The sequence below is a fragment of the Bison bison genome, unplaced genomic scaffold, assembly GCF_000754665.1.
Source record: "Bison bison bison isolate TAMUID 2011002044 unplaced genomic scaffold, Bison_UMD1.0 scf7180017864338, whole genome shotgun sequence".
In the NCBI taxonomy this organism is placed as follows: domain Eukaryota; kingdom Metazoa; phylum Chordata; class Mammalia; order Artiodactyla; family Bovidae; genus Bison; species Bison bison.
Window position 1 is genome coordinate 2,549,539 of NW_011494910.1, and position 19,082 is coordinate 2,568,620.

The 19,082-nt window shown below is 53.0% G+C and overlaps 1 protein-coding gene across 1 annotated transcript in view; it reads left to right on the forward strand.

Annotated features, from left to right (window-relative positions):
• The window catches only part of NFASC (neurofascin), a 196,394-nt gene that overhangs the window by 130,918 nt on the left and 46,394 nt on the right, over positions 1–19,082 (forward strand). Inside the window, exons 6-11 of the mRNA XM_010854162.1 lie at positions 1,102–1,298; positions 1,757–1,879; positions 3,877–4,047; positions 14,315–14,426; positions 14,850–15,034; positions 16,620–16,751. Of these exons, the coding sequence (XP_010852464.1) occupies positions 1,102–1,298; positions 1,757–1,879; positions 3,877–4,047; positions 14,315–14,426; positions 14,850–15,034; positions 16,620–16,751 (920 nt within the window). The remainder of the gene's footprint in view (positions 1–1,101; positions 1,299–1,756; positions 1,880–3,876; positions 4,048–14,314; positions 14,427–14,849; positions 15,035–16,619; positions 16,752–19,082) is intronic.

Genomic DNA, 19,082 nt, shown 5'->3' on the forward strand with positions numbered 1-19,082 from the left:
GGAATGCCCACCCTTTTCGAAGCAGCAGCCGCAGGCTGGAGCTCCGGCAGCCTCATGGTGGCCTTGTACCCAGACCTGACAGGCCCTCGTGCAGTGTGTGTCTGTCGCAGGAGCCGTGAGGCGGGCAGGGCCTCGGGGTGGGCACCCTGCTTGTGCCTCCCTCCATGGGTGTGCCCGAGGCGGCTGGCCCAGAGCAGCAAGCCCAGAAGCAAGCAGGGCCTCGGGGTGGGCACCCTGCTTCTGCCTCCCTCCACAGGTGTGCCCGAGGCAGCTGGCCCAGAAGCAAGCAGGGCCTCGTTTGCCCGTGAAGAAGCAGGAGTCTCTGGCAGGGTATCTTGACCTCGCTTCTCAGGGTTGGTCTTTCTCCCACAGGCCTTTGCCAGGCAGTGCCTGAGATTCTGAGAAGCTGCCGTCGTCCGTGCTTCTTTTAGGCTATGTCCCGGGCAGACACGCGTCTGCCCCCAGAGAAACAGAGGATGTTCTAGTCTCTTCACGTAGGGCCCAGTTTTATTAAGGCTACTTTGTATTTTAAAACTGCTCCTCCGGGGTTGTAATGCACAGCCATTTTATAATCTACATCCTCTGAGCGGTGCACAGATAACCTGGGGCCATTTCATGTTGACCTTAGAGTCAGTTATCGAATACTGACACAGGTGGAGAAGGGCCCATTCCCTGATGTGTTGGGACCGGTGGAATAGGAATTTGGATTTGGGTTGGGAATGGTTAGGGGTGGGAGTAGCTGCTCATTCTGGATTTTAAAAAACCAGAATCGCTACCTGCTCTTTCAAAGAGCTCAGTCCCCCTCGGCCGCGTGGTGTCTCTCACTTGCAGTCGTGACTCCCAGCCGCGGTTGGTGGCACGACTTCTGTCAGGGGCCTCCTCAGAGACTCGCCTGGGTGGGACCCAGGACCCGGCATTTCATCAGGGGTCCGAGCAGGTCCTGCTGCTCAGCCAGGGATGGGACCCACTGGTCTGGAGGAATGGTTATGGCCCGAGTCCCACTCTAGGGCCCTGAGATTCTGGCCTAGAGCTGGGAGCCTGGAGCCCACCCTCTACTCTTGGTTGCCCCTGACCCTGACCCCCACCCCGCATTGTCCACAGCTTCCACTGGACGCGCAACAGCAAGTTCTTTAACATCGCCAAGGACCCCCGGGTGTCGATGAGGAGGCGGTCCGGGACGCTGGTGATCGACTTCCGCAGTGGCGGGCGGCCAGAGGAGTACGAGGGGGAATACCAATGCTTTGCCCGCAACAAATTTGGCACGGCCCTGTCCAATCGGATTCGCCTGCAGGTGTCCAGTGAGTGCGTGGGCCTGGCCCAGGATGCCCCGCTGCTGGGTCTGTGGAGGGCAGGGCGTAGAGGGTCATTTCAGAAGGGCCACCCGCCCTTGGCCTGCAGCTACCTGGGGCGTCTGCATGCCCGGCCTCTGAGCAGGGGTGCGCCTCCGTCAACTCAAAAAATTTCCTTGGAAAGGAAGTTTCCAAACCGCTGTGGAATAACCTCACTGACCCGTCCGGGGCAAGGGGCAGGGAAGGAGTAGAGCCTTGGAAGATGTGTATTCATTCAGTCTGACGAAAGGCCTCCCCTGCCTCTCCAGGCCACCCCTTGCTGAGACACACAGACCCTGTCCCTCTCGAGGGCCTTCTTTGTTCTCCCGTTTCCTCTTCTCTTTGCCCTCTTAGCTGCCACCTTCTAACCCAGCTCCTTGCCCAGCCCAGCTGTCACCCTCATCGAATCCTCCTTTGTTTCTCCCCAGAATCCCCCCTGTGGCCCAAGGAAAACCTCGACCCTGTCGTGGTTCAAGAAGGTGCCCCCTTGACGCTCCAGTGCAACCCCCCACCTGGGCTTCCGTCCCCGGTCATCTTCTGGATGAGCAGCTGTAAGTCTCGAGGGCCTGGTGTTTTATTTCTGTTTTAATTTTTGGAGAGTGTTGAATGGGAAGGGGTCTTCCCAAGGCTAGACGACCTTGACTCTTGAGAACAGATATAAGGTGGCCATGCAACTGAGGACATGGGCTTTGCAGAGAGAGGTTGCTGGGGCTCACTGTTGAGCCTGCCTGCTATTAGCTGTGTGATCTCAAGCAACTTGTTTAACATCTCTGGGCCACGGTTTCCCCTTTTAAAAAACTAGGACTGATAAATGTATTTATGTAATAGAATTATTTTAAGGATTCAAAGGATGATATGTCCAAAGTGCTTATAACAGGGCCAGACATATAGTAAGTGTTCAGTAATAGTTGTGGTGATGAATAAGAGCAAGAGAAAAAGAAATGGGTCAGAGGACGAACTGCCAATTGGCCAGTCGAAGGCAGGTTGAAACCAAGCCTCCTTCAATCTTTGGTTCGTCTGGATCTGCTCTGATTCAGTCTTCTCGTCAGACAGAAGAGGGATTAGGGAATGAAACTTTAGATAAAGGAGTGATGGGGAGACAGGGTGTTTGGAGCAGGGAGGACAGAGTACCTCATTCAGAGCTTGTCCTGACTCTGTTTTGGACAGAGGCTCTCTGAACTGTCCCCTGTTTCTTCCTGTGTTTTCAGTTGGGATAAAGGGAGGGGGCGTTATGAAGATGGATAGAAGGCTGCCATCTCTCTGAGCTTCTCCCTGGCTTCCTCCCTCCCTCCCGTCCTGAATGGATGGCTTTGTGCTCAGTCGTTGTCCCCCCCTTGTCTCATCACAGTGCGGATGTGTGGGGAGGGCAGCTGGCCGCAGGCCGCCGGGTTGGTCTGTGAGCCCCTCTCAACCCCACACCACGCCGGATGGTGTTCACGCTGCTTCCTGAGCACATCCCATGACCCTGCTCTCCATTCTCTCTGCCACCTCCCTAGCGGGAGCCACCATCAGCTTTTCCTTGGGTTACAATAGTCATCCATACCTGGTCTCCCTGGTCTTTCTAAAAATGATCCTTTCATTCATATGCCCTCCCCACCCCCGATCCCCGGTTCAGGCTGTGGGTTCTTACCTTTAGCACACACTGTTCCTGCTGCTTAGAAACCTCTTAGCTCCTTCCTCTTCTGCCTGGTAAATGTCACGGGACCTTCAAGCCTCAGCTTAAATCCCAGGATGGACTGGGTACTCCTCCTCTCAGCTTATCCCCTTGTCACAACATGATAAAATTAATTAATTAAATAGAACTACTTTTCAAGAGAAAGAAAAAGCAATGGTGACTTGAGAAGCAATCGTCAGGGATAAGAAGGAGATACCTGTGAGTAAGTTGTCAGCCTTATATTTTTACAAACCTAACAGCCTAGAAACCTGGTCATTTGCGTTTACAGATACAGTGCTTGAAAAAAAAATGTAGACAGTGTGGTCAGCATTGTCAGCCACTCCTATGATGTTATTAATCTTAAAAAAAGCACACATTTTCATATTTTAACATCTCTAAAATTGGAAAGTGTCCTAAAGTTGATGATATACATCCTTGATTGGTGTATATCTGACAGTTGGTGGTGCTTTTTTCTTTCTTGGGGATGAGTGGAGGTTTAAAAAATAAAACAGGTGAACATGCATCCTGGTTTGGGGGCCATCTGAAGGACTGTGTTTCCTCCCTCTGGCCTCGGAGCCAGTCAGATCTTTTGTGGCGTGAATAGGAAACAGAAAGGTGTGGTCGCAGAGCGTGAACACGGTGGACAGACAGGTCTGAATGGAAATCCCACTCCCCTTCACTGCTTTTGCAACCCGGATCTTGTTAAATCCTCAGCTTTCTTAGCTCTAAAATGGGAAAAATCCCTGCCTCAGGGTTGACAGTATTCCATCAAATACTGTGGAGCTCCTGGCCCCAGCCTGGCCCTCAGTAGGTGTTCAATCACCAGAACTATGATGATTTTTATTGCTGTTATCATTACTGCTAACCTCCCCCTGTACCCCTGCTTCCTTATAGCCATGGAGCCCATCACCCAAGACAAACGTGTCTCCCAGGGCCATAATGGGGACCTGTATTTCTCTAATGTGATGCTGCAGGACATGCAGACAGACTACAGCTGCAATGCCCGCTTCCACTTCACCCACACCATCCAGCAGAAGAACCCATTCACCCTCAAAGTTCTGACCAGTAAGTGTGCGGGCCCCTGCCCGGGGCTGGGGGCCAGGGGCTGGGAACAGCAGCCCACCGAGCCCAGACAGCCCTGGGCACTGGGATCTGGGAAGTGCTTTGTCCCCACGGCTGACCTAGAAATTCTTCCAGCTCATGGTGCCTGAGTGACTCTAGCTGCTCTTTAGCCATATCTCTTGATTCTGGAGCCTTGAGTTAAATTCGGTCCTGCTCCAAATCAGTGCTTCTCAAACTTTGGTGGAGTCAGAGTCACCTGGCAAGCTTGGCGCCCTCACCTACATCCAGTCCCTCGCCTGCCCGAGAGTCCTGGGCCTCTCTGGTCTACATTAGTTCTCCAGGTGTCCTGGAGACACACCAGAATTTGAGAAGCTCTGCTGTAAGTGGTCATTCAACATTTCTCTCATGCAGTCAGCTTGATTATTTCTCGTCATGGTTTGGTTATCTTTATTTCTAAAATAATAGCATGGAATATCTAAATTAGTGATACCACAAAATAAATTGTGTTTGATTCTGTAATATTAATGAGTATATGCTGAACCATATGGAATTGCTGTGTTTGCAAGTTGCAGGTTTATCTTTTAGTTTTATCTGTTTTCACTTTTGTTCCCTGATTGTTTGGCTGGTACCAGAATGAATCAGCGTTTCCTGACCCATTTTAGCATTGATGACCCTTCACCAGGAGAGAGAGAAGCTGTCAGTCTAGAGAGTCACTTTTTGCCAGAGACCAGCCAGCCTGGAGCTTTGGCTACAAAGTCCTCGCCTGCTCAGGACACTGGAAGTGGCTGTATTGGTTTATACTGTGGTTTTGTCACTGACCTTCGGTATAAAAGCTCTCAAAGATGTTCATCTGTCTCAGGCAGTTGTGAATGTTGCTTTCAGCACTGTGGACAGAGGCAGTAGAGGAGGCGCTGGGGCAGAGGGGCCCATGTGGGGCTGGCCGTTTCCACAGGTTCAAGGAAAGGGGCTGAGCCCTGGCTTCCCAGAGCAGACCCATGGGTGATTGGTGCTGTCTCCTGGGTGGGCATGGGAGGCAGAGGAAGGCAGGGGTGAGCTCGCCCCTCTCTCAGGACATGTGGGCCCTTCTCGCCTCACTGGCCCCTGCGTGATGGGAACCGCAGTGCTGCGGGTCAGCCTGGCCCCACCCTCCAGCCATCCCACGGGTGGAGATGGGCCCCCGAGGCAGCTTCCCTCCTGTGTGCCTTCTCCTGTTGTGGGTTTTTTCTCTTTTCCTTTCTCTTCACATTCTTCCCTTTTTTTCCCTTCTCCTCTGTTTCGCCTCCCCTTTCCTCTTTTCCCCACTCGTCTCTCTCTGAACCCCATTTCCTCCTCCCCTAATCTCCCCTTCTGACCTCTGGGGCTCCCCACGCCCTGCTCAGAGCTGCCTGTACTCTGATAGCCAACAGGATGGCCAGCAACCAGGGACAAGGCTTGCTTGTTCCTAGCAGGGTTGCCCAGCTTCAGTCCACTTGCTGCCTCTTCCCTGGTGTTTTTTATTCTGGATTCAGGCCCAGAGAGGACCCCTGAGAAGAAAGTTGGGTTGTCTGAGTGCAGAAGGGACTGCCTGCCAGCTGGCTGAGCTGAGGAGGACAGTCTGGTCTGCCCAGGAGCCTCTGGAGCCAGGACAGGGCAGGCAGCCTCGGGCAGTGGTGGAGGGGCAGGATGTCAAGGCAGCACCTCCCTGGACCTCCTTCATTGCCTCACCGGGGTCCCTCTCTCCCGACCCAGGCTCAGAGTCTGCCTGCTGTGTGGGGACTGCAGAGTCAGGTGGCCACTGCAGTCCTGGGCAGAAGCTGTCACTGGTACGTGGGGTAGAGGCAGGGAGACAGAGGTGGGGAAGAGCCTTCCTTTGTAGAATTAAGCAGTTGAAGATTTCAACAAGCTTTAGAAGTTGGACTTTCCAGAAACATCCTTTTCTCTACCAGAGTTAGGTAAGGGATATTTGTTTCTGCTGCATTTCTGGGTCCCCTTCTCCACTGAAACTCTCGCCTCCAGTTGCTGAGAAATGCGCTGGGCGTCGGGGACAGAACCCTGTCGGCTTCCTGGAGTTCTCCCAGGGGCAGCTTTGGCTGGGAGCAAGTTCTGGGCATCCGTGCCAGCTCAGAACTGGGTTCAGTTGCTTAAAATAACTCAGCTGTGCTTTCTCTGCTTTCCTGCCTGGAAAGGACACAAGCGTTTTCTTGTACCTTCAGAACCAGGTCTGGGAGTGGGAGACAAATCAGACAAGTTGGGACAGCTTCAAAGACTGTTCTCACCAGGGGTTTCTTTCACAGTCTGCCCACTGAGGAAGAAATAAATCTCATCACAGCCAATTTTTTATTATCTGCATTAAAGGAAGGAGAGAAAGGATCTGATACAGAACACTGGGCAATATAAAATCATTTTAAAATCTTGCCTTGGGAAGTAGTCAAAGACAGTGAAGTGGGAATAACAAAGAGATGCCTGTCCCACTTCGGTCCCAGGTGCCTCCCGGGGATAGGAGGCAGCCGTGGGGAAGGAGCAAGGCTGTCCTTGAGTCAGGCCGGAGAACTAACCCTGCTTCCTTTGACATCTGTTGTCTAAGTAGCCTTCTTAGAGGCGTCAGGAAGTCTCCCTGAGTTTCTCAGATGTGCTTCAGAGTCCACAAAGCGTGAGGTCAGTTCTGAGCATGGGCCCTTCTGTTGCAGCTGGTGGCACAGGAGCGTGGGGCGCCCCCATCCTCCAAGGCCCAGCTGTCGCCCCTCCCGCCCCACGCTGCCCTGCCTCTTCATGCCAGTGAGGGTCTCGGGTTCCACCTTTACCTCCAGATAAACCCAAGCCACCTTCCCACACACAGGCAAGGTCTTTTACAACCAATATATCCCTGTTTAAAGGATGGTTCTGAATAACGAAACCCCTTCTAGTGGACGTTAAGCAGCTCTGGGATGCAGAGCAATGCTGGTGCTCCTGTTGCCTCCCTGCCATGAGTTATAACAGGATTTGATCCGTCTTCCAAGATGCAAATGCTCTGGCAGCCTCTCCTCCCTCAGGCTGCTGGGCTGGGTCCAGGCTTCTCAGGGCGTCTGCTTGGCTTCCAGTCGGCGCTCCCATCCCGACCCTCTGTTGGTGCTGTCAAAACTTGAACCGGTAGCTGGAAGGAGACGCTGGTAGGAGAATGAAAAGCTCCTTAAGGATGTTGGCATGATCATATGCCCCATTCCAAAATGTCTTTCTCACTAAGGATTCAATGCCCAAAGGTTTTCATTACCCAACATCAGAGCCCTCTGGTCTCTTGTTCCATAAGGGATGGCTTTATCCTAAGCTAGTCCAGAGAGCTTTGAACCTCTATCTTGTTAGCAGGCCTTTCCCTGTTCTAAGTGTAGAACTCACAGCTCACGCACTCTCTCCTGTCCCTGGCTCCCTTTCTGAGCCTAAACTCCGAAGCTCAGCCTAGCTGTCCCCGTCTCCCAGAATCACTCCTCGCCTCCGCAGAAAGAGGCGTTTCTGCCAAGAGACTCAATCTGGAGACCAGGATAGTGCCCATCTGGGGAGTTCTTGTTGCTGGTCAGCACATGATTGCTGGGCACTACCAAGGGTCCTCCTGTCCCATTCTGTTGATGATCCGTCTCTATCTTCTCCCCTCATTTACCTCCCACCCCTTGCAAGTTGGCTTCTGCTCGGGTGGGGCTTTGCTCTTGCCCCAGGGCTCACTAACATTCCTTTCTCTTTAGTGACCCCAGAAGCTGGCCTGACCCAGAGTCCTGGGAACAGAGGATTTTGGTGGAAAAGAGTTGTTCAAATTGCTACAGGATACCACTAATTCATATCTCATTTGTTTGAAATTATAGTATGACCAAGCAATTAAAGGTCATGCCTAATTTCTTTATTAAAAAAGAAACTTACTATTGCCTTCTTTTGCAGGATTTAACCTTTTCTTCCCTTCTGGGAGCTGTTTTGTGTTGCTTGTTCTTCACCAAGCGTATTTCCTTTCCGAATATGCTGTGTGTTTCCTTTGCGAAAGACCACTGGTGCTCCCTGGTTGTTTTGTGGCTTTGCATTTCTGTTGTTCTCCCCCGTTTTTGCCTCCTTGACCTCTCCGTGGCCCCTGTTTGCTCACCCTCTTTTGTTTATTGCAGACCACCCCTATAATGACTCGTCCTTAAGAAACCACCCTGACATGTACAGTGGTGAGTCGCCGTGGTAGCCTTGGGAGTAACCTTGCCTGTCCTAACCCCAGTTTGCCTAACTCGACTGACACCATGTCATTAACTCGTGCCGGCTGCCAAGCCTTACAGTTGGCCAGGTCAGGGTACCAAGGTGACTCCTCCAGAACTGGGAGGAAGGTGGCCAGTGTGGAAGGTGGAGGTGCTTATGTGATGGTGTGGTCTCCTCAGAGATACCAGCCTCCAGTTGTGAGTTCTGGACAAGTTTGACCTACCTGGTCAAACCAGGGTAGGACTTCAAAACAGCTTCTCAGAGGTTCAGTAGAAACTTAGGAATCAGTGGTGGGTGGACAGAGAACATCTGAAAATAAGGGACTTCCCACAGTCAGGAGGAAACAGGAAGTCTCGTTTCCATCAGTGGCTTAAAGAGCACAGAAAACTTTGTAGTCTTTGATTAGCCGGGTTTAAGTGTCTAGATGTGAATTGCATCGTGCTCTAGCCTTAGTCACTGGGCATACATTTCACAGGTCTTACATCTCTTTAAAATTCACCTGGGAAATAGGAAGAAGAGTCTTGCTCTGAGTTTTCTTTCAAGGTAAGTATAAATGAAGTTGGACCATCCATTGCGGTCTACACCTGGTTCTCTTCCCTCCTCTGGAAGTGCACTCAGATCCAATCCCACCCCCTCCACCACACATTTGCAAGTCATGGAACAATTTCCATGAGGCATATTTCTAACTCATCACACAACTGGTTGCTCAAGCTGATTAGTAGAGTAATTGGCTGTTTCCACACCTGAGCTACCCCCCAAGCATGGCTCAAGGATGTCTCGTTTTCCTTGAGCAGCCAGAGAAATCGTCATTTGCTGGCTCTGGAGACGCAGCTGCTCCCAGCATCAGTTATGGCTCAGAGCTAAGGCTGCAGGTCCCCAGGGGGGTCACTGTTGGCTCAGAAAGATAGGAAGTGTCTGTGCGCTGATGTGTTAATATCAACTGATCGGTGTCTGGAGTGGAGGACAGGAAGGGGGAGTGAGAGCCAGGGAGACAGGCAAAGGCTGTAACTTGGCATCAAGCAGCCAGAGCCATGCTGAGATCCTGCCAAGGAGATTTACTGCCCGAGAATGCAGGGGACCTTTGTTGGATCCTGGACATTGCTTTCAAAATAATGGGGCCAACCACCATTATGTCCAGAGCCTCAGAGCACTGGTGAGAAATGTGCCTTTTTCTAAATTAGATTCTGGGTAATCTGTCATGGAAGTAGTCTTTAGGTTGGAGTCTATAGAAGCCAGTAAGTCTCGTAGAGGCCATCTGGTCCAAGCTCCTTGCTGTATATAAGATAAACCATCGAGGCAGACGTGTAGAGTTGTTCTATCAGTGATAAGTTTGAGTGATTCTAGCCATTTAATAAACTAGTGTGTGACCAGTGGTGGATAGTATTGTGAGTAAGCAGGAGTTAGAAGAATCATCCAAGACTAGGAAACTAAAAGCTCACAGGAGCTCACAGGAAGATTAGCCTCATCTCCTCAATCCAAGGTGGATGGGGCTGACCAAGTACGACCCAGGCTAGAAAGGGTATAAAGGTCAAAGTGAGGCACGTGCTGAACCAAGGACAGCTAGCTCAGATGCTTCTAGAAGAAAACAGAAGGTGAAAAGGAAGGAGAGAAGATACAGTCCTTCCCTGGGTTCCTGGACCGAGAGGCGCAGTGTAATGAATAATGCCCAGTACCCCTCTGGGCTTAGCTTTGAATATGCCCCTTTTGTAACAGCAGGGCCAGCCCATAACCACACTTTTCCTAGAGTGGTTTGGTATCCTGTGAGTGTATGCCAGGTGTCCCCTGACACGCTAAGTAGCAGGTGGAAGCTGGTCTGAGATGGTAACTTGCCACTTAGAATTCATCCTGGCAAGGACACAGGCAGAGCGTGCCCTCTGAGGCAGTCTGCCTGGAATGAAACTCAGGCTCTAAGACATGCCATCAAGCGACCTTGGACAAGTCATTTAGTCTGTTGGAACTTTAATCTCCTTTTCTGCAGAATGAGTATATTACCTGCTCCAAAAGATTGTTGTAAAGATTAAATAGGATAATGTGCATATGTCCCTAGTGAGATGTGAAACACATTCATGATTAATAAATGTTACCATTGTTGGTATTAAAGAGGATGGTTTAGTGTTGACTGGATCAAGCACGGTTGTTCTTTGCTTCTGAAATTAAGAGGGAGGTGGAGGAACTGAAGAGAAGCTTAGGGGAGAGAGACAGGCACAATCACAGGAAGAAAGTACTATGGAGGGAGAAATTGTAGGGCAGACTGGAAAAATGAAAGCTTTTCCGATTCTCAGCTATGCTGAGAGCAGAGTAAGAACAAAGCTCCAGCTACTGCATGAGGGGCTGGGGATAGATTTATGGAAGAGATTTCTTGGCAGTAGAAGATATTAAATGTTACTAGCAAAGAGTTTTGCTCATCTTCTGGGGTTGCTTGGTCAGCCATTTCTAGAGCCAGAGAGGTGGTGAGATGCCAGGAATCCAGCCCCGTGAGTTCTCAGTTCCGAGAACTGGAAGCAGCAAAGGTAGGTCCAGCCACCCTAAAAGCTGTGTGGCAGAGGTTTTCAGACATGTCTGATTCATTGAACTCTCTTCTGCTAACACGCAGCACTCGACAGAGGCAGGCAACTCGGGTTTCCCTTAGTCTTGCCATGTCCTCTTGCAGGAGGCAAGTTTGTGCTGAGGCAGCTTTCATTGTCTCTGTAAAGCCAAGGTGGTTGAGGCAGAGGCATCTCCTGATGTGCCCCTGCTGACCAGATTCCCTGGAAACCCATGAGCCCACTCTTGCACCACAGCAAGAGCAGCAGAGGATGGCTGCCCATGACCTCGAGGTCAGATGAGCCCATGTGGGAAGCTGTGAGTCTTCAGAGATGTGAGCGTTAGCAGCTGGATTCTGAGTTTGTTCAGATATCAGGTCTGACTCCAGCCTTGATGATTTATGAGAATAAGAGAAGCATTATCACACTGGAGAGGCTGGATCCCCACCTCTGAGACAGATCCTGTAAAACCCCCTGTCATCTTCCAACACACACAGCTCATAGAGTGATCACCTTTGTCTCTAGCACTCTTCCTGGGTCTGTGTCTCCCAGGAAAGAAATGAGCTACCCTCCCTTGGGAGCAGTGGCTCCCAAAGGTACCAGCTGGATTATCCTTCTTAAACTTTCCTGTAAATCCGTTTCATGTAAGAGGACATTTCTTCACAGCCTCCCCTTTGAGTCCAGCCTTTTCATCCCTTTACGATCCCACGTGTCACCCTGACTCCTCTTTAAGCTTTCCATGGCCTTAACAATCCAGTTGAGATGTCTTTGGAGCCTCTTAATTTCCAGCCCAGCTTCTGTTTTTCCAGTTTGGGAGAGAAGGATCTCCCTAACTTTATTGAATAGACATCCAGGAGAGAAGGACTCTCAGCTGATATGGCAAGAACCAATATTTGAGGGAAACATTGTGGAATAGTTTCACCAGAGAAGCTCATTAAAACAAAAATATCTTTCTCCTTTATCTCTTTAGCCCTTGAATTTTGGTATTCTTTGGTTTGAGTAAGAAAGATCTTCCCAAAACTGACTGTCAGTCGTAGGAACAAGTAGGGTATCAGTCTTTAAAGAGAGGGGCAGTGTAGAATAGATGGTGCAACCCAAGCTTTGGCTCCAGTGGTCCAGAAGCCAAACATAACTGGCTTGTGACTTTGCCAAGTCTGTTGACTCTGCTGAGCCTCTGTTTCCTCTCTGGAAAATGAGAGGCATACCCCCAGGTTTGCTGTGACTTTCAAACGTGACGGTGGTGGTAGAGACGGAGCCGAGCCCGGTGCTTGGCCTGCAGTGAGTGGCCAAGTGGCAGCCCTGACTGTGACCTCTGCCTTTAAGATGCTCCTCCCTGTATTTCTAAACTTTGGCCTGGTTGCAGTGGCTTCTCCTCCTTTAGGGCGACTCTGGTTGCTAGCCCACATCCTGTAAGTGAGGGATGCTGTGGCCTTTTTATAGGCCCAGCTGCAGTGTGTCCAGGCAGCCACAGGGGGCCGCTGTGCTCACTTCCCCTCTCCCATCCTCGCTTTGTTGGTCGTGTGTGCTTACAGGGCTGCATGCTAAGGTGTGAATTAAACGTCCACAGGGACACACATTGGTTGCCGCAGGTTTGGGTCCCACGTGGAAGGAATATGCTGACTGAACTTCCATGGAACCCCCCAGTTCCCAGCTCTCAACAGATTCACCAAACTGGCACCAGAGCCTCCTGCCTTCAGATCTCCTTCTCCTCCCGGTGCCCCTGACCTTGTGTTGTCTGACCATTTGGGTGACTCCAGGTTGATGGGTGGGAGGAAGCTGCTGCCTTGGCATCAGGCTTCTTTGGTACTGAGAGCTGGATGCGCTTAGAGTTACAGATGGTAACCAATTAACCACATAATGGATTAACCCCTTCAGTAGCCAGTGTTGTATGTGTGTGTGCTGGTGGGGCAGGTGAGGACATCTGCATAGAGCGATGACACGGGGTAAACTGTTGCCTTCTCTTTTCTTCTTTCCTCCTGTTGAATTTATTCATTCCACACTCATTTACCAAGCACTTGCTACATGCCCTGCAGTGTGCCAGCAGACTAATTACCTCCATGCACATTTCATCATTCCTTCCCCTTGATAAAAGGATAAAATACACGCCAGTTCTGTGACACACCCTCCTCTGATGGCTGATAGAGAGAAGCTGGGTGCCCGTAGGACAGGAGCCCTGCTGCGCCAGCCAGACCCCAGCTAGCCCCCGAGCCCAGCCGGGGCACTGAGACAGGGCCCCTGCCACTCTGTCCTCATTCCACCAGCACCCAGTAACAGTACCTACCCCACCCCGCCTGGACGCATGCCTGCTCTCACTCCAGGCACCCAGTAACAGTACCTGCACGCCAGGCACCCAGTAACAGTACCTGCCCCGCCTGGAAGCACGCCCGCTCTCACTCCAGGCACCCAGTAACAGTACCTGCTCCGCCTGGAAGCACGCCTGCTCTCACTCCAGGCACGTCTGAGGGCTCCCAGCCCCTGGCAGCACCGCCTCCCCTCTAGCTGAGTCAGAGACCCATTAAACCTGTGGGGAGACCCAGCCTGTATTTATATTTTTAACTCTTCTTGTTGACAGTCACACACCTTTTGAGCAAAGGTGACCCCTCCAGTTTCCCCTTGCTTTGGGGTTCCTGGTCACAGAATCCTTGTTCTTCCTCGTCCCATCTCATTCATTTCCGTAAAACCGTGCAGAGAGCTCTAAGGCAGAGGTGAGGCTCAGGTAAGGTGGGGTCCACTGCGCTGGGGTGTCCCCAGACTTGCATGACCCCCTCCACAGGGACAGAGCCACCCTGAGCGTGTCGCCTCTGTGAGCCCCTGTCCTTGGAAAGCTGTGTGTGTGTCACTGATTGCAGGCCCCAGGGCTGCTCCAGCCTGCTTGAGTGGTGGAGCGGCTCCTCCATCTTGGCTGCACTTGCTTCTCACCCCTCCCTCAGTCTCTCACATCCAATTAACACCCTCCTCCCTGCTGTGCGGAAGTCATTAGTGAAGCAGCAGATTGGATTTTAGCCCCACAGTGATTTCCTGTCATCCCTGTGCATTAATTCTCCCCTGTCTTTGCTAAGCCATTAATAATACTCCTTGCATCTCTGACTGTTCATCTGAGTCTTTGTGGCTTCATCCCAGCTCCTTGTCTCCGGGGTCCCAAAGAGCCGGTTGTCTGTCCTGTGGCCCCAAGCTGAGACGGCCTCCCTGGGGCCACCGTGCTGGCCTCTGGATCCCAGCGCGGGATGTGCAGAGAGTGGACTGTCCCTGCTCAGGCAACCCTTGCCCCTTCCAGGGCCGGAGAGGCTTACGAACTGGGGGGACGCTGGGCTCCTTTTGGCAGAGCCTTTCAGAGCTTAGAGCTGCTCACACACACGTGCCGGTGGGGCCGAGGAGCCCCGCGCTTCCTAACACACCTCTCTTAATGATGCCCCGGCCCCTGGGGTGGTTTCAGCGGTGCGGCAGGGGGTGGGGGTCTGCGGCTAAGGGCATCATCAGGAGGGCACGATGACCTTTCTCTCTAGTCCAACAGCTCGGCCCAGCTGGGACAGCCCTCTGGGCAGTAAGCTCATAGAGCTTGTTCCATCCTGTTTCAGCCCGAGGAGTTGCAGAGAGAACACCCAGCTTCATGTATCCCCAGGGCACTGCGAGCAGTCAGATGGTGCTGCGTGGCATGGACCTCCTACTGGAGTGCATCGCCTCTGGGGTGTACGTACGGTTTGCACCCCGACTTCTGCCCGCCCCCCCAGGAGGATGGGTTGGGGGATTGTGCATGCTCTGTTGCTGCAACATTTTGCAGAGGGTGGGGTGGGAGAGAGAAGCAGATAGCTCCTAATGAGGACACTGCCAATCATGGTCATCCCATTCCGGCCACCTTTCTTTCTCAGATAATGAGGAGAGCAGGTAGCTAGGCTTCCTGTATGTGTTAGACCCCCTTGTGATCTTAGCTGACTCCTTTGTGCGCCCTGTGGCTGAGCATCCCCTTTGCACAGGAGGGATCAGCCCTCGAAGGACACGCATCCTCCTGAGCCCAAGGACACCATAAGGATACCCGGGTGTCCTGGGCTCCACACAGGCGTGGCAGAGCCACATGTGGTGGTAAGTCCCTGTTTCTTGCTTGGTCTCTCTTAGCCCCACACCAGACATTGCATGGTACAAGAAAGGTGGGGACCTGCCATCCGACAAGGCCAAGTTTGAGAACTTCAACAAGGCCCTGCGCATCACCAACGTGTCCGAGGAAGACTCTGGGGAGTATTTCTGCCTGGCCTCCAACAAGATGGGCAGTATCCGGCACACGATCTCGGTGAGAGTGAAGGGTACGTTGTGCGCAATTCTCACTACGACGGCCTTGCCAGCCCTCACCTCCGCGGCCACCCCTCCCTCTCGGGGTGGTTGCATGAGTGGGGAAAACACCAGCACGCTGATGAGTGGGAATAGCGACCTGCAGGAGTGGCGTCCCCCTGGATGCGTGTGTGCGTGTGTAAGGGCAGGGAGGAAGGGGAGTGTCAGGGGCAGAGATCCCCCACCGTCGCCCTCCTCCCCTGGGCGCCTGGGGCTCTCTCCGCAGGCGCACTCTCTTCTGTGGCCTGTTTGGATGACCCAGAACCTGTCTTTCGTTTCTCATTCCTGTTCGTGGCGTGTTGTCTTAGCCCTATGCTGTCTGTGTAGTTGAACGTGGTTCTTTTTAAAAATGGGGAGGGATCATGGCCTGAATTATTTTTTTAGGAAATCGCTTCCCTCCCCAATACCTGAGCTGTTGTCAGCAATGGAGCACGTGTCTTTGTGGGTCCCAGCCATGAGGCTGGGAGCTCCACCAATCACTTCTCAGTCTGAATGGCGGGGCTGAGTGGATGATCAGGGTGATAAGGTTAAATACCACAGAGCAAGAACTTTCTTAGCACATGCTCATTGACCTGTGACCTTGGTTTCAGCACCACACTCAGAATAGGGGTACTTAACATTTATTGGGGTTTCAAGATCTTTGAACTCTGATCCGAAGGACCCTCTTCTCAGAATAATCCACATATTCACAAAATTTCCAAACAGCTGGAAGGAGTGGCCAGCTAAGAGCTTCTGCTAATCAAAGGTCAACGGTAAAAGAATGAGCAGCACGCCTTTCCTAAGTGGTCTGGTCTTGCAGCAATAGCAGTGGAAATCCAGCGGGGCCAGCCCCTGCTACTTTACTGTCCTCCCTGGCTTGAGCCCTTGGGTGCACATCAGGAGGGCCTGCTGCTGCTGCTGCTAAGTCACTTCAATCGTGTCCAACTCTGTGCGACCCCATAGATGGCAGCCCAACAGGCTCCCCCGTCCCTGGGATTCTCCAAGCAAGAACACTGGAGTGGGGTGCCATTTCCTTCTCCAGTGCGTGAAAGTGAAAAGTGAAAGGGAAGTCGCTCAGTCGTGTCCGACTCTTAGCGACCCCATGGACTATAGCCTACCAGGCTCCTCCGTCCATGGGATTTCCCAGGCAAGAGTACTGGAGTAGGGTGCCATTGCCTTCTCTGAGTAGCTCTCAATTCATTGGCTGCCTGGGCTTCCCCCCGGGATTCTGACTTACTAGGTTGACGATGGGCCCTGGCATTCGTGTTTCTTAAAAGCTCTTCAGGAGGCCCCAGTTTAGAACTCTTGTTCTGAGAACTTGAAATAAACCAGTCCGCATCTGTAGTGCCAAGTCGACCAGAGGTCGGGACCGCCATCCCATCAGGACGAGCCCTGGGCAGGCGTGGGGGTGGGGCCGGCACTCGGGGCTCCTGCCGCCATCCCATCGGGACGAGCCCTGGGCAGGCGTGGGGGTGGGGCCGGCACTCGGGGGCTCCTGCCTTCCGAGAGGGAGCCCCCGTGGTTTCCTCAGCCTGCTTGTCTCATTTGACACCCCTGCCTGTGCCTGTCCTTGTCTTCCAGCTGCTCCCTACTGGCTGGATGAACCCAAGAACCTCATCCTGGCTCCTGGCGAGGATGGGAGACTGGTGTGTCGAGCCAATGGGAACCCCAAGCCCACGGTCCAGTGGATGGTGAACGGGGAACCTTTGCAATGTGAGTAATCGCTGCTGTCCTGCCTGTCTCTGCTCTCCCTCCTGGGAGCATCCAGCTCCCCACCCCTGTGGACCAGCTCTGTGCCATCAGAAGTGAGGGAGCGACCCATCCTTTTGAACCTTTCAAGAGGGAGGAAACCCAGCCTCCTTTGTGTGAGATAGAACAGGAGGCCTGTGCCCGTGTTTAAGGGATTTCTGCTCCCTAGGGTTTTTTCATAAATTTCTGCTTTCTGCCCCTAATAACTGCAAAGCTCAGTTTGAGAGCTGGGGACCTCAGCTGTGTCCCTGAGATCATGGGCTCTGGGTCATGGGGCTCAGGAGGTAGAGGAGACCTTGGTAGCTCATCACCATTGCCCCCCACCAAACCCCTCCCTCTGCTGAGGGTATAATAAGAGGCAGGGTTGTGCGACAACATGGAAGATATGGTCGGAAATGAGGGGAAGCCCCTCTGAGAGCAGAGCTGCCCAGTGCAGTTACTGAGTGCACATTAGCGTCCAGGAAGATTTAGTCCCTCCCGGATGCAGGGGTGCGTGGCTCCAGGCTCTCTCTAGCCGGAGGCCTTGGTCAAAGTTTCACATCTGAATTCACTCTAGTTGCATTTGCTTTTTTATAAAAAAAAACTTTGTTTTTGGCTGCACTGCGTCTTCATTGCTGCACAGGCTTTTCTCTAGCTGTGGTGAACAGGGGCCCCTCCCTGGCTGTGGTGAGCAGGCCCCTCCCTGGCTGTGGTGAGCGGGGGCCCCCTCTCTGGCTGTGGTGAGTGGGGGCCCCTCTCTGGCTATGGTGATCGGGGGCCCCTCTCTGGCTGTGGTGAGCAGGCCCCTCTCTGGCTGTGGTGAGCAGGCCCCTCTCTGGCTGTGGTGAGCAGGCCCCTCTCTGGCTGTGGTGAGCAGGGGCCCCTCCCTGGCTGTGGTGAGCAGGCCCCTCTCTGGCTGTGGTGAGCAGGGGCCCCTCCCTGGCTGTGGTGAGCGGGGGGCCCCTCCCTGGCTGTGGTGAGCAGACCCCTCTCTGGCTGGGGTGAGTGGGAGCCCCTCCCTGGCTGTGGTGAGCAGGCCCCTCCCTGGCTGTGGTGAGCAGGGGCCCCTCCCTGGCTGTGGTGAGCGGGGGGGCCCCTCCCTGGCTGTGGTGAGCAGGCCCCTCCCTGGCTGTGGTGAGTGGGGGCTGCTCTCTAGCTGCGGTGTGTGGGCTTCTCCCTGTAGTGGCCTCTCTCCTCGTGGAGCTCGGGCTCTGGGCACAGGCTCAGTACTTGCAGCCCCCAGGCTCCAGGGCGCAGGCTCAGTAGTTTGCCACTCGGGCTTAGGTGCTCCATGGCATGTGGGATCTTCCTGGGCCAGGGAGCGAACCTGTGTCTTCTGCATTGGCAGGTGGATTCTTTACCACTCTCAACTACCAGGGAAGCCCTGCTTTACATGTTAAACGTCCTGTCCTTACTTTCTCTGAAGGGTCAGAGCAAATACAAACTGTATTATCAACCAGATGGGACAGAAAATAGATGGCAAGAACTCAGAACCTAACTCGTGAGCAACAGCTGATAAAAGCAGGTGGAGAGGAGGGAGCCGGGCAGAGGAGACGGCGTGAATGCACCTTTCTAGACATTTATTGTGTGCCGGGCACTGAGCATCCCTCTTAACCTCGTTAACCTCAGACACTGAAGATGAGGAAATGAAGTGCTGCCTTTGCAGAAACTGCCCCTAGGTCACATGACCCGGGACTGAGGGAGCTGGGGGCTGCTGTGACAACGCCTCAACCTGCCCTGTTTGGTACTGAGCCTCTAGTTATCCTGGGAAATAGCCTCCCCCTGCACACAAGCCACTTACTGACTTGGCCTGTCCTCTGCCCTTCTCCCTGTCCTGATGGCACTTCGGGGATAAGGCAGACAAAGGCTCTAAACTCCACAGCACCATTAAAGAAATGCAGAGCCCGGGATTTGCAGCTGAGCACTGGCCCTGGCGAGGTCCCCCCTCGTTCAAAGGAGTGACTGGGAGAAACGCTGGTCGCCTCCAGGTGAGGAGACGTGAAGTTGCTGGCGTTGCTTCCTCTGTGCCTTTTTGCTGAGGCGCCGGAAGAAGGATGAGAACGCTGACCTTGGCTTTGTTCACCACCTGACTCCACATCTCCGGGCTCAGACCTGCTGTCTGTGGGGTGGCGTCCGTGGGGCCGGGCCCTGGCTCCCCTTCTGCTGACTCCTGTGGAAGGTCTGAGTGATCCTGGGTGAGGTCATAGATCACACAAGCCAAGTCATCTGGCCCAGGCCCAAAACCTTACAGAGGAAAGGCACCTCGTGGTGGTGAAAGATGAGGAAAGTGTGGATTCTTTACATTTCTGGAAAACT